The sequence below is a fragment of the Micropterus salmoides genome, unplaced genomic scaffold, assembly GCF_014851395.1.
Source record: "Micropterus salmoides isolate LMB-PRFRI ecotype aquatic unplaced genomic scaffold, ASM1485139v1 Ms_hic_scaffold_11, whole genome shotgun sequence".
In the NCBI taxonomy this organism is placed as follows: domain Eukaryota; kingdom Metazoa; phylum Chordata; class Actinopteri; order Centrarchiformes; family Centrarchidae; genus Micropterus; species Micropterus salmoides.
The window spans coordinates 2,237,366-2,250,323 of record NW_024040152.1 but is presented as its reverse complement, the minus strand read 5'-3'; the positions used below and the strand labels follow the sequence as shown (position 1 = coordinate 2,250,323).

At 41.2% G+C, this 12,958-nt stretch overlaps 1 protein-coding gene across 1 annotated transcript in view; it reads right to left on the bottom strand.

Annotated features, from left to right (window-relative positions):
• Nucleotides 1-12,958, bottom strand: part of si:dkey-22o22.2 (neural-cadherin) — a 183,489-nt gene that overhangs the window by 42,455 nt on the left and 128,076 nt on the right. Inside the window, exons 14-16 of the mRNA XM_038710374.1 lie at nt 11,371-11,498; nt 11,105-11,291; nt 8,310-8,453 (exon numbers count right to left, since the gene is read on the bottom strand). Of these exons, the coding sequence (XP_038566302.1) occupies nt 8,310-8,453; nt 11,105-11,291; nt 11,371-11,498 (459 nt within the window). The remainder of the gene's footprint in view (nt 1-8,309; nt 8,454-11,104; nt 11,292-11,370; nt 11,499-12,958) is intronic.

The following is a 12,958-nucleotide window of genomic DNA, read 5'->3' as shown; positions in this document are numbered from 1 at the left end:
CTGATTGACATTTTTGACAATTTTCTGACATTTTTAGACCTACCAACTAATCGATTAACTGAGAAAATTATCGACAGATTAACTTTATTATTTTACTTATTTTAGTTTTATGTCATTTGAACAAAGTACTTCAGGGGAAATATGTAGTATTATTGTAGTATTGATACGCCTGACGAGATTAACAATGAAAATAATTGTTAGTTGCAGCCCTATCTAGGGCTTACCTAGACCAAGATCCTCGGCTGAGTCTCATTAAATCATGCTCTCCCCAAAACATCCTTATCACACTTGAACCTGGCTCACTTTATTTTCATAACAGTTTTGATTAATTCTAACTTCAGTAGTTTACAAGCAGAGCAAGTAAAACTACTGCAGACCTGAAAGACCGTGTGCTGCGGAGCTCAGACAAACTGGTAAACTGTTAGCTATAGTAGTAAGTAGACGTGCGACACTCTGACTAGCTAGACTTTGGATTACAAACCAACAACCTTCACACCACAGATACAGCCGGTCGTCATTAGCTTCTGTCTGCACAGAAACATCACCGCTGATATTACACGAGCAATCAAACGCACTCTCTCCCCCCTCATTAAAGCTCAACTACCCTGCAGCAGTAGGTGTCTGTGTGTGTGTGTTTACGAAACCCCGGGGCGACACTAAACTGAAACGCCAAACTCAGCGGAATTAAAAAAGAGCTTCTTGATCTCATTACCAGACACACTTAGTTCGGCAAATTTTCCACTCGGAGGACCAAACGGCATCCAGAAAACAGGACGGGTGACAAAATCTGCTGCGCCTAATCAGCTTTAGGATGGGGAGGCGGGTGGGGAGCGGTAATCTAAACCCACCCCTCACATACACTCCACCCCACCTTTGATTATTCCGACAAACACCAAATCAAGCTGAAATAAATGCAGGAATTTTGATAGCAAACAAAAAAGCCTTTGTGTGTGTGTGTATGTGTGTGTGTGTTTCTCCTGGAATTGTGTTTGTCTCTGACCTCCAGTTTATTCCTGGAAAGAAGGTCATTGGTGCTTCAACATCGGTCAGCTTCAACAGCAAACTGTGGTAATAATGTACACACACACACACACACACACACACACACACACACACACACACACACACACACACACACACACATACAGCTGCAGCTGAGGTGAGGATGGTGTTGCTGTAGTCAGAGAATAAAACCTTGATTTGGAGACAATTTAACTGCAAATATTGAGGGAAACAAATTTCATTTCTTTGAGATTCTTCTTTCTTATGACGCCTTGTCACAGTTATACAAATGCTCCCCTTTAAGAAGAACCATAACCTTAACCGTATTCCACAAAAATATCTGTCAGTTTTTGGAAGGGAAAAAACTAAACAAAGCACATCAAAAATGCTGCCACAAAATGCACCAAATACCATTTAATGTATGTAGGTGATGGTTATGTTTTTCTGCCAAACTGAAAGAATCTATGTAATTCAGACCTATTCAGACTTCCAAAACAAGATGGACTGCTATAACATACAAAATTAAAGTCATGTGACTCATGGAGCAAGCAGCTAAACACCTGCTAGTCACTCAGCAGCAGGAAATAGTACTTTAAAATAAAAATGGTGGAAAGTCACCAAACTTCCAAAAACTTACTCCCACCATTTAAACCACTGCGAGGTTTATTTAATGTTCATAAAACATTTGATTAGACATATTATACTGTCTTTATTATGTTCAAGACTCCTCTAATTTTAGACCAGTTAGACCAGTGGAGGATAAATGATAAACTAAAAACACGCTTATTGATTCCCAGATCTGTCTCTTGTACCCTCAGTGCTGAATCAGCAGGGTTCAGGTCTTGTTTTTTAGCTCATCTCGGTAACACTCCTGCCTACCTGCCTGTTAGGAAGCTTTGGGGGAGTTTAAGCTAAGATCACTGGTTTTCCTTCCCCTTTTCTGCCCCCCCACCCCGCCTGGGTGGTTTGGGGTCAAGGGGTGTTTGTTAATTACCATGGGGAGTCCCTGACGAGACACAAACTGGGGATAAAGCGTCTACATTTGGGAGGGATTCATCAGCAGTTTGCTATCTTAGCGTTTCTTAATCCCATGTTCAGCGTCTTCCTGAAGCTCGCAGGGATCAGTCTGAAGGGAATAAATACTAAATCTGGACGCTTCCTACAACAACAACCGCACATTAGAGAAAGAAAACAAACTGACTTAAATAGTAATACAAAGAAAAAAATATAAAGCAAAGCAGATTTTTAAACCTCAGGAGTCTCAGCAGTTTGGTGTCATATTGGTTGGACTAGATAAGCAATTTGAATATATCACTTTGCAGCCATAGAGAATTTTTATAATGACAAAATGATCAAACAGCATCACCGTTATTGAAATTGCTGTGTTAATATACAGCACCTTCAACCATGGTACAAACATCAAAGATGGTGACAGCTATAGCCTCAGCGCACTTAGACAGCATAAAAATTAAATATGCACAACAAAAGTAAGACTTTCCCACCTAGACCGTTTTGTTCTGGAACAGATACTTTGTTCCGAATCAATTTGAATATGTCACTTGTGTTCACGCTGCACTATTGTAAAGCGGTCCAAATCGCATACACTTCCAGGGCTTTCCTTACGCCATTATGTCACTACCTCATGCGTGCAGGTCGCACTTCACATTGTGGGACATCTCCATGACAACAGCAACAAAAAATGAATCGGGGGTTGACTTGGTGCTGCGAGGATCTGAAACGCCTTATAGATATTTGGTCACAACAACACATCTCCCAGATGTTGGACACCACAAGAACACCGAAGTCTACAAGATGGTTAGTGATAAAATGAAAGAGTGGGGTTGTGAACGCTCTGTCGAGCCGTGCCGCGTGAAGGAAAAAAACTATACAATACATTAACCACAACAACATACTTGAGCAACTAGATGTCTGCGTGTTGTTAATATGCTCTGATAATGCAAATCCAACACATCTCGTATTAAGAGCACATGAACACACACTGAAGTCGGAAGAAAGACTTGAAACCATTCGAGGAGCATGTGAATGCACCGTAAGCCGCTGGTCGCAACTCGCAACCCTCACCAATAGATGCCACTAAAACTTACACACTGAACATTTAAAATGAGACTGTTTTGGTGTTGGTTGCCAGGCAACACATTAATTTGTTCCGGTTCTATGGGTCAGCTGTGTTCTCACTGCAAGCGAACCGCTCCAGGGTTCCTATGGAATCGAGGCGAGACCACCTCTTCTAGGTGATCTCAGCTCGGTTGTTTTGTTCCGGATCAGAGTGCGATTGTTGGGCCAAAGGGGAAACGCCTCCTTGTTTTGGAACAACATCTCCAATCGATCCAGGTGTGAAAATACCCTTAGACTCAATCCACCTCTTGCCCCTACCACTAGGTGCTACCCCTCCGTTTTGCGCGTTCACGTCTAGTGGCAGGGTGTCCCGATTCTTTTTGCGATAGAGGAGTATGGCGAAGAGGGAGGGCGAGATAGCCCTCGAAAGAATACAAGATTTTTCTTTGCATAATTTATGATAACCATGGTTATTCTTAGTTTAATGTCATTTCAATGTAATATGTTGATTTTCTTCAAATGAATTATAAACAAATCGCTAGTTCAGCCGCTAGCATGTTGTCTTGTTAGCTAGCTTCCTAGAAACGTTACTTACATGGTAATGAAGCTTTGTTTTTCATTTTTAATTGGTGACTTGTAAGATCGTTTAATGTGTGATATAACGTAACCATATGAGACAGATTACCACAGTGGAGGACGGCATATTGGAATTATTTTCAATCGTTGTCCTGGAGAAATCCTGTAAAAACTTTGCTTCAGAAACGTCCCTCATGAAAAGTAGACTAAACTGTCAGTTTAGTTTTAACAATAATCTGATGACTAAAATGTGACCAGTGATCATTTTCATAAGGCTCAGTAAAACTACGACTAAATCACAATCAGATGGCCCTTTATTAATACATCCTGCCCTGACTCAGTTTTTGTGGTAACGTTACGTGCTTTTATTTATTTATTCTCCGTTCCCTAGTTTTACTTTGTCACTCACCTCTCCTCCTATTATTAGATCACCTCACCTCCTGCCCCTGTCTGATTTTCACCTGTGTAATTGTCCGCCCCTTGTCCTTGTTAGATTCACCCCCCTTAGAGTATTTAGTTTACCTGGTCCCCTGTCTCATAGCCAGTTCCTCTTAGTACTTTCATGTCATGTAAAGAATCGCTATTTCTAAACTGTAATAACGCTGCGTTACCAGAATGCAATTTGTTTTGTTGTCCTTGACGTGTAAATGTGCAAGTCAGCAGCAGTTCAAGTCGAGAAGCTAGACATTATGTTAATACAGTCAGCTGTTAGCCAAAAAGCTAAACTAAGAATGAGGGAAATGGAGGTGTTCTTTTGACAGCTGGAAGTATCACCACTATTGTGTCACAGTCAAAGATGCAAAGAACATTGTTATCCGTTATAAATTTTGTGTGACCATCTACTAAATTGAAGCATCTGCTAAAGCAGCACAGCAGCGTGAAACTTGCAAAAAGAAACTCCGGTTGCTGCTGCCAGTGATGCATGTACTCGTTGGGATCAAGCGGCGTTAAGCAACTTTATGTTTTGTAAAAACACTCAATACTGCTCTGTGTGCAGAAAAACAGTAGTTAAAAAGTCGTGAGTTACCTGCTTTATTTTTTATTTCAGCGAGTAGTGTTAAGAAACGATATATGTTTTCTAAAAAAAAAAAAACTCCTTGCTTGCTGTTAGACCTCTCAGGTCATCTGGGGCAGGTCTGCTTTCTGTCCCCAGAGTCAAAACTAAACATGGAGAAGCAGCGTTCAGTTTTTATGCTCCATAGATCTGGAACAAACTGCCAGAGAACTGCAGGTCTGCTGAAACTCTCAGTTCTTTTAAATCAAGACTGAAGACTTTTTATTTCACCACTGCCTGTAATTCAATCAAATTTAGGGCTATAGATTACTAAATTAATAACTTAAACTGCACTGTTTTTATTTTCTATTTAACTCTTTAAAATGTGTTTATAACTCTTTTAATTTGTATTTCAATGTTTTTTCTATATTTCCCTGTTGCTTTTATGTTTTATGTAAAGCACTTTGAATTCCCTTGTTGTTGAAATGTGCTACACAAATAAACTTGCTTTGCCTAGATATGAATAATAAATTGGGAGAGACTCGCTTTGTTTTTTATTTATTTATTTATTTTTAATATAAACATAGCCTAAACTGTACAGTATCATCTGGTTTAAGAGGCTGTAGTCTGTCTGTCACTTTTTTAAAGTCTATTATACCGCATTTCCAGTCCTATATTGTAGTTCTGTCTTTTCTCTATGGCAGCTTTGCATGATTCAAATATAAAATAAATAATTTTCTATGTTACACTGGCTCTTCATGCAGGCTCTCATTTCAGCCTCTGTCTGAAACAAGCTGTAGATGCTCCTGTCTCTTTAAGGCCCCCGCTCCAAAGCTCCAAATGTTTTCTGATTGGCCATTCTCTAATGTGTTTATCAGGCTGCCACAGGGATAGGGCTGCATGTTCCTTTGTGGGCGTGGCCAGCATTCTCTGCCCGGAGCAAATTACCATATATGGAAATCCGAATGACATCATACCGAGCCGTTAGTAGAAAAAACAGTTGAAAACAGAGTGTTCAGAACAGAGGGATATCTGAGGTTTTGGCTCACAGGGATTTCTTTTAAATACTTTGACCTCATTATTTGAAACTTCGGCCATGTTTATCATGAACATCTGATATTGTAAAATTATAGAAATGCCAGAAAATATGAAAACGCCTAATAGGTCCCATTTAATGAGTAACATAACTAATTACTTTTTACCCATTAATAAGTAAAGTAATATTAAAACTTTTTAAAGGAGTAATGCGTAAATAGTAACTTGTCCAACTTGTTTCTGACATCGTCTTGGCCTACTCCCTGCTGGATTTGTTTGTCCATATCGGACTGATCTCCTGTGTACCGAACCTGTGCCTGTTATCTAAACTACTGCTGGTCGCCCTGCCAGTGCTTTCTCCAGTCGTTACATTGATTTGCAGGTAAAACACCTAAAATGTTGATAGCAATCCCTCCTCGCACAGGAAAACAGTGAGTTGAGTAGATTAGAGTTGAAGTGTGTGAACGCTGTGATGAGTGTTCACCTTTCTTTTCTCATGCTTTGACTGACCCCGCAGAGTGTTTCCAACTTACTGAGATCAGTGATGTCGTCGTGTTTCCAGATCTTAACAATAAATGATGGACAAATCTACAAAAATTAAAACCAAAACTTTGGAGGTGTTCGTCTCATTAGTCACCATCACTCATACGATGTGCCTGTGCGTCATTATTATGTATAAACTCTTTTATTGTCACACATCTGCATCTTTTATTCTCCTTCCACCAGCAGTGAAACAAAACCCTCAGTGTTCTCTCAGGTGTTGGCCGAAATTGATTCCTCTTTATTTTTACATTTATTTTGCACTGAACTGCTTCTTGTTTCTATTTTTAAACGAAAACAAGTAAATAGCTCAATTCAAACTATGAAAGAAAAAGTTTGGAGAAACGAGAGGACACGAGCGACGGGAAGTTTGCGGATCTGTTGAGGGAATCAGAACAAATCTGCAATAAGAATGTGAAGCAAAGTGTACAGAACAAATGTTAACAAAGGTTAAAGTTTAAAAACAGAAAATAAATAATCAGACGTCACTCTGCTTCCTAACGCTCACGCTCTGACTAAAGAAAACCCCAGAGGCTTTGAGCCGACGCCAGCAGCCGTCATTAAGAAAGAGAGATGGAGAGAGAGAGAGAGGCTTGTTTGGTTGTTGTTTTCTGATTTCTTTTTTTTTTTACTCCCGCTGCTGCTTATTGGTTTAGAGCGGAGGAGGAAGAGGAATGAGGGACAAACACAAACAAAGAGACAAACATCAAAACTGTCGACCTCAAGGGAGCAGCAACATCCGCTAACGAGCTGCGACAGCAAGAGGAGGAGAGGAAAGAGAGAGAGGAGGAGAGGAGATGAGAGAGGAGAGGAAGAGGAGAGGAAGCAGGAGGAGAGGAGATGAGAGAGGAGAGGAAGAGGAGAGGAGGCAGGAGGAGAGGAGATGAGAGAGGAGAGGAGAAGAGAGAGGAGAGGAAGAGGAGAGGAGGCAGGAGGAGAGGAGATGAGAGAGGAGAGGAAGAGGAGAGGAGGCAGGAGGAGAGGAGATGAGAGAGGAGAGGAGATGAGAGAGGAGAGGAAGAGGAGAGGAGGCAGGAGGAGAGGAGATGAGAGAGGAGAAGAGGAAAGAAGAGAGTAGAGGAAGAGGAGAGGAGGCAGGAGGAGAGGAGATGAGAGAGGAGAGGAGAGGAGATGAGAGAGGAGAGGAAGAGGAGAGGAGGCAGGAGGAGAGGAGATGAGAGAGGAGAAGAGGAAAGAAGAGAGTAGAGGGAGAGGAGAGGAGGCAGGAGGAGAGGAGATGAGAGAGGAGAAGAGGAAAGAAGAGAGGAGGGGGAGAGGAGAGGAGGCAGGAGGAGAGGAGATGAGAGAGGAGAAGAGGAAAGAAGAGAGGAGGGGGAGAGGAAGGAAAGAGAAGAGGAAAGGGAACAAAGAATAAAGAGAACAGAACAAATGGGAAAAGAAGATTTTAGGAGAGAAGTTGATACAAGATGAGAAAAATTAAAGAGGAGAAAAGTCAAAAACAAGTTGAGAGACGAGAAGAAGGCTTGAGGATTGATTTTAAGATTTTATAGCTTGTTTTTAAAATTTTCAACGGGCTGGCACCTTCTTATTTATGAGAACTTTTGTACACACTCCGGTGAAAGCACTGAGGTCATCCAATCAGATGCTCCTCGATGTCCACAGATCCAGGTTAAAAACTAAGCCTTTTCAGTAGCTGCTCCTAACCTTTGGAATACTTTACCTGTTGAAATAAGAATAGCTCGGACCGCTGACACTTTCAAATCCTTGCTAAAGACCTATTTATTGGCCTTTAAAGAGAGTTGAGTATTCACATTTTCTACTGCTGTTGTCGTGTATATTTGTTGTGTATTCTGAACCTGGAAAGCATTTTGGTCAACTAGGGTTGTTTATAAATGTGCTATATAAATAAACTTGAACTTGAAGAAGCGAGAAGACAAGAGACCAGATTTACAGAAAAGAAGAAATTGGACAAGAAGAGAAAGGAAGAAAGAGAGAATCAAGAAAACAGAACAGAAGAATAGATGGGAAGTAGAACAGAACAGAGGAGGGGATGACAGAGCACAAACTCGAGCAGCCGAACAGAACAGTGGCAGAAAGGTCGAAAGGTCACTTGGCCATGACTCACCTTCGTCCTCGTCGTTGGCGGTGACGGTGATGAGGACGAAGCCAACCTCCTTGTCTTCCTCCACGCTGACCTCGTACACCGGCTGGGCGAACGCCGGGGCGTTGTCGTTGACGTCGGTGATGAAGATCCTGACGTAGGCTGTGTCTGAAAGAAAGAAGGACGAAGGGATTTAATGACGAGCGTCATCTGAACATATTTATTGGAAACATCCATAAACTTTCCTCCTTTTATGGTCTGTAGAATCTCAGACATGTAACTTTCAAATCTCTATTTAATTATATTAAAAAACAAATAATAATAATAATTCCCTCTTTTAAATCTTCACTCACTGTGCGTGAGAGATTATGTTTAAATTCTTTCGCACATTCCCTCTTATTGCAAATATTTTTTTTATCCCTCAGACAGACTAAAATAAACTTTACCAATGAAAGGTTGGATCATATTTATTTTAAATTTAGACAAATTATTTTTGTGGAAGCAGTGTAATGGGAGAATCAGATTGGTTTCAAGGTTTGTTCCCTTCCAGATGTGTCACTTGTGAGTTTATGTGTGTTACGCTGACTGCACACTAGAGGATAAGGCAGATTTTGGGTCTGATTCACCTTCCCGAGCCGAGGCTGGTCGGAACAGATAATTGGCCCAAATGATCCTGTAGTGTGAGGTAGAATAGTAAACATCAGTCTCTATACACCTAAGCAACACAAAGGAGGTTAAATTATCCAGGGTTTTTCCTGGCTCAGAATGGGCCTTTGGGGGGTGACTTCGCACGACAGTAAGGATGATCGCGTACAGTAAAGGCAATGACTTACCTTACAACCGAAATGTCTACATTTTCTTGTATGTATTATTTCTGACCATTTGATAAATAAAATATATCCACAACTTGGAGGAGTAAAGGTATAAATTAGTGAATTAATAAATATTATCACATTAAATAGAAAGTATAATGTTAGTATAATAATATATTTCCATGTTACACTTTATTTGGATGATCTGCCTACAGATAGTTTATTAGCAGAGATTTAGCTGTGTCACAAACTACACCACTGTGGTTAAGGTTGGATTAGTGCTAATGTTTGTGTATTCATTATAATTTCAGATAGTACAGGCTACTATAGCTTACCATTAGTAGCCTGTAATAGTAATTCCAGTTGGACAAACAGCAGTTTCATTTTTGTGGGTTGTTTTTGGGTTGTTCATTAAATTATGGTGCAAGAAAAATGCTCTACATGGTGGTCAGTCTCTCATTTGTTTATGCAAATTAACTCAAAAATAAAAACTGTGCATACAGAACGACAAGCTAAACATTTCTAAAGTTTTCTGTAGTTCCTCAACCTTTTTTTAATGTTCCGCCTCCTCCAGGCTGTGATTGGTTGGTTAACGAAAAGTGACTTTGAAGATCCACTATACACATGGCTGCATGAAAGGCTCCCGATCTCCCTGCGGAGATTAGCAGGCAGGAGAGAACGGGAACAGGTGAGCGTCACGTAGTGCCCAGAAAACCTGATCTGGACAGGGCAGAGGAGAGTCCCGGTGCTGGTACGCCAAAGACTAAAATGTAATAGTGACCGGTACCGGTGAATACCAGGACCTTCAAGCATAAACAGCTTTAATATTGTGAGAAATAACAGGAAGTCTTTAGTGAAAGCTTTGTAACGGAGCGTTCAGGCGCAGTCACACCATACAGTCTGTGAGTTAAACCAGCGCAGCCGCCGGTTTATAAATCCAGCGCCTGCTTCATGTGTAAAATACAGCGGCTATGGATGAGAGCAGAAGTGACTGCTGGGAGTCAAGATGTTGTATTTAAGTTTATATTCTGATTGCTCAACAGTTGTTTGATAAATGGCTATTAAAACACATTTGGGATTAGAAATGTTGTTGTTTTTTTTCAATTGTGATCATTTTGGCGCCTCTTTGGGGGGCGCCAAAAATGTCTCTATGCAGAAAAAAACGGGCTATCTGCGCAGCTGTAACGTTAATGTTACCCGGTCGACATGCATATATAACCAATTACTTAGGTTTAGGCACACACCGCTGTGATGGTTAAGGTTAGCGTACGGTGCTTCCAAACATTGCAAACATTCTTAGCTAGCTAGCTACTTAAACTATAATGTAGCTAACGTAACATAGGTTAAGCTATGAAGCTAACGATAGCAACGTAAGTAACGCTATGTGACATGGTAACGACGTAACATAACGCAAGTTACGCAGCCTACATAACTTAAATAAAATCAAAAACGAATGTCGTCTTATTAATAAATTTTTCTTTCACACAGGAACCGAACGCCGGTCTCTTGGGTCAGGGAGAACTTTCAACTGTCCACCCGATCAATATCCATCACCTTTTTGTCGGACTTTCATGGCTATTTATATCCCACATCTGCTGGGGTTTTTTTTTAGCTGTGACGGTGTGTGTGTGAAATGGCCCGCCGTTTCTGCACAATCAAAGTTAATGCATGTGAAATGACTTAAAGAATTGGTGTGTTATTCACCTGCCTTTGGATGATACCAGGCTGTATAAACCTGCTGATTCCATCTTCTCAGCCTCGAGTTCATCAACAGTTTGATTCCTATCATTTGTTTTTCTGTGCAAAACACAAGTCAAGTCTGATCACGCGAGTTTCTGTGAGAAGTCCCTGGAACCGCCACTCTGAAATCATTTAGTATAAACGCCAAGTGTGTGGTCCTGCGTCAGGACTGAAACACGTTCTTAAAATAAAATATAAAAATGTTGTTAAATTGGTCGTTAAAGTAGGTTGAGATTTGAAAATCCTCTAGCGTGCACCAGGCATTACCGGTGTTAGGTTGTCCCTGCTGGCCTGGTCTGGACGACTCAGAGCTGTCCTGCGACTGGACCTCGATCAGGTAGGAGGCTTTCTGCTCGCGGTCGAAGGAGGCTCGCGTGACGATGACGCCGCTGCGTGAGTCGATGCTGAAGAACTGAGAGTCCCCGCTCTCATCCTTTAGGATCACATAGTGGACCTGAAGAAGAAGGAGAAACAAGCTGAAGTATAGTAGCAGAAGAGGAAGAGGTTAATCAGCATGTGTGTGCGCTCCTCACCATCCCATGCAGACCAGAGTCCAGGTCTGTAGCCGACACCTGAGCCACAGACGTTCCGATCTCTGCTCCTTCAGGAACCGTGGCCTCGTAGGTGGACGACAGGAAGAAAGGAACATTGTCGTTCACGTCTGATGACAGAATGAAAATAAAGCGAGAAAATGAAGAGCAGCTATGAAATATATTATTTTCCTAAATAAGTCTCTTTTTTTTGTTGTTTTGATGTTGCAGGATCTGGCAGCAGAACAGCTACAGTCTGTCATGTCCATGGAAGCTGATTCATTTGGATTAAAGCTGACAAAGACGAGACGAAAGAAAAGCAGGAAAGACCAGGACAAACCAAGAAAACGAAGAAGCAGAGAAAAGCAGATAGAAGGCAAAGAAAAGCAAAGAATGACAGAAAAAAAGTTTGAAAAGAGTTTGTGGTTTTTACAGCATATACACCAGTAAAGTAACAATCATCTGCAGTGAAATCTGGAGGGAGCTCTCAGAGAGCAGACGCCCGTCAGAAAGTGAAGTTGGACGGTGTCTCCCCCTCACTAATGAAATCTTAGTTATTAGTGAGGAATTATCCTCCAAACACCGTGAAGAGTCCACAAAGCAGCTTGTCAGCTCACTTTCAAGCTCCACTAAGCCAATTACAGCGTCCGATGTGGGTTTGTTCAAAGCCAATCAAAGTCAGCAAGTGTTTTCTCCTCTTTCCTTCTCTCCACCTGCCTCCAGACGCTGATTGGGAAGTGAGTCACTGTTAAAATGAGGTGGCAAGGAGCTTTTTATTCTTTTATTTTTACTGCCAGAGACGACCAGGGATATGAACTTCCCTTCGTTATTTTTACCCCATCATTCTCTTTGTCGTTTTGCAGCAGTGTCTCTCATTATAGTAGTTTCAGTTCATTGCTGATCGCTTCTTTCCCTCCGCTGGTCAGAGCTGAACTTTTTTTTTAGGAGAGTAAATGCGCTCCTAGTTTTAAAAACAGAAAGTCTGAGAAAGTAAGAAACCTGGGTTTCAAATTAGAAGTGGTTTAAAAAGATGACCTGACAACTGATGTTATTTTAATAGCTTTTGTGTTTAGATTGTATTTAATATTACTAAATCAAAAAACTCTCTCGGTAGCATTGTGTTTCTACTTTGCATGACTTATTAGACCCAATCAGAGAGCCAAACATGAGCGTCTGTGTCATTGTTTCTGAACTCCTCCGTTTTTGCAGTCTGCACAAAAACGCTACCCGGAGTTTTAAAACGAAATACGGCATCAGCAGCGTTTTCAAAATTTTTTAGGTCTTCGTTTTTGCCGTTTTAGTCTGGAACGGAGGTGCAAACGTAGCAAAATGTCTCCATTTTTAAAACGAAAATGCAGTAGTGTGGATGGGGCCACAGGAGCACCAGCAGCGCCGGTGATGTGCAGAGCTGTGCAGGAAGTTTGTGGGACGTTCATATCATTTATCACCATTGATGAACTACACAAAGATTATTATATCGTTTTTAAACAGTAATTGGAATAGACTTGCGAGGAACCACGACATGCATGAAATTCTCGGCGAGTCGGTGGACATGCACAACTCTGACCGGTGAATGTCAGGCGAGCAGAGC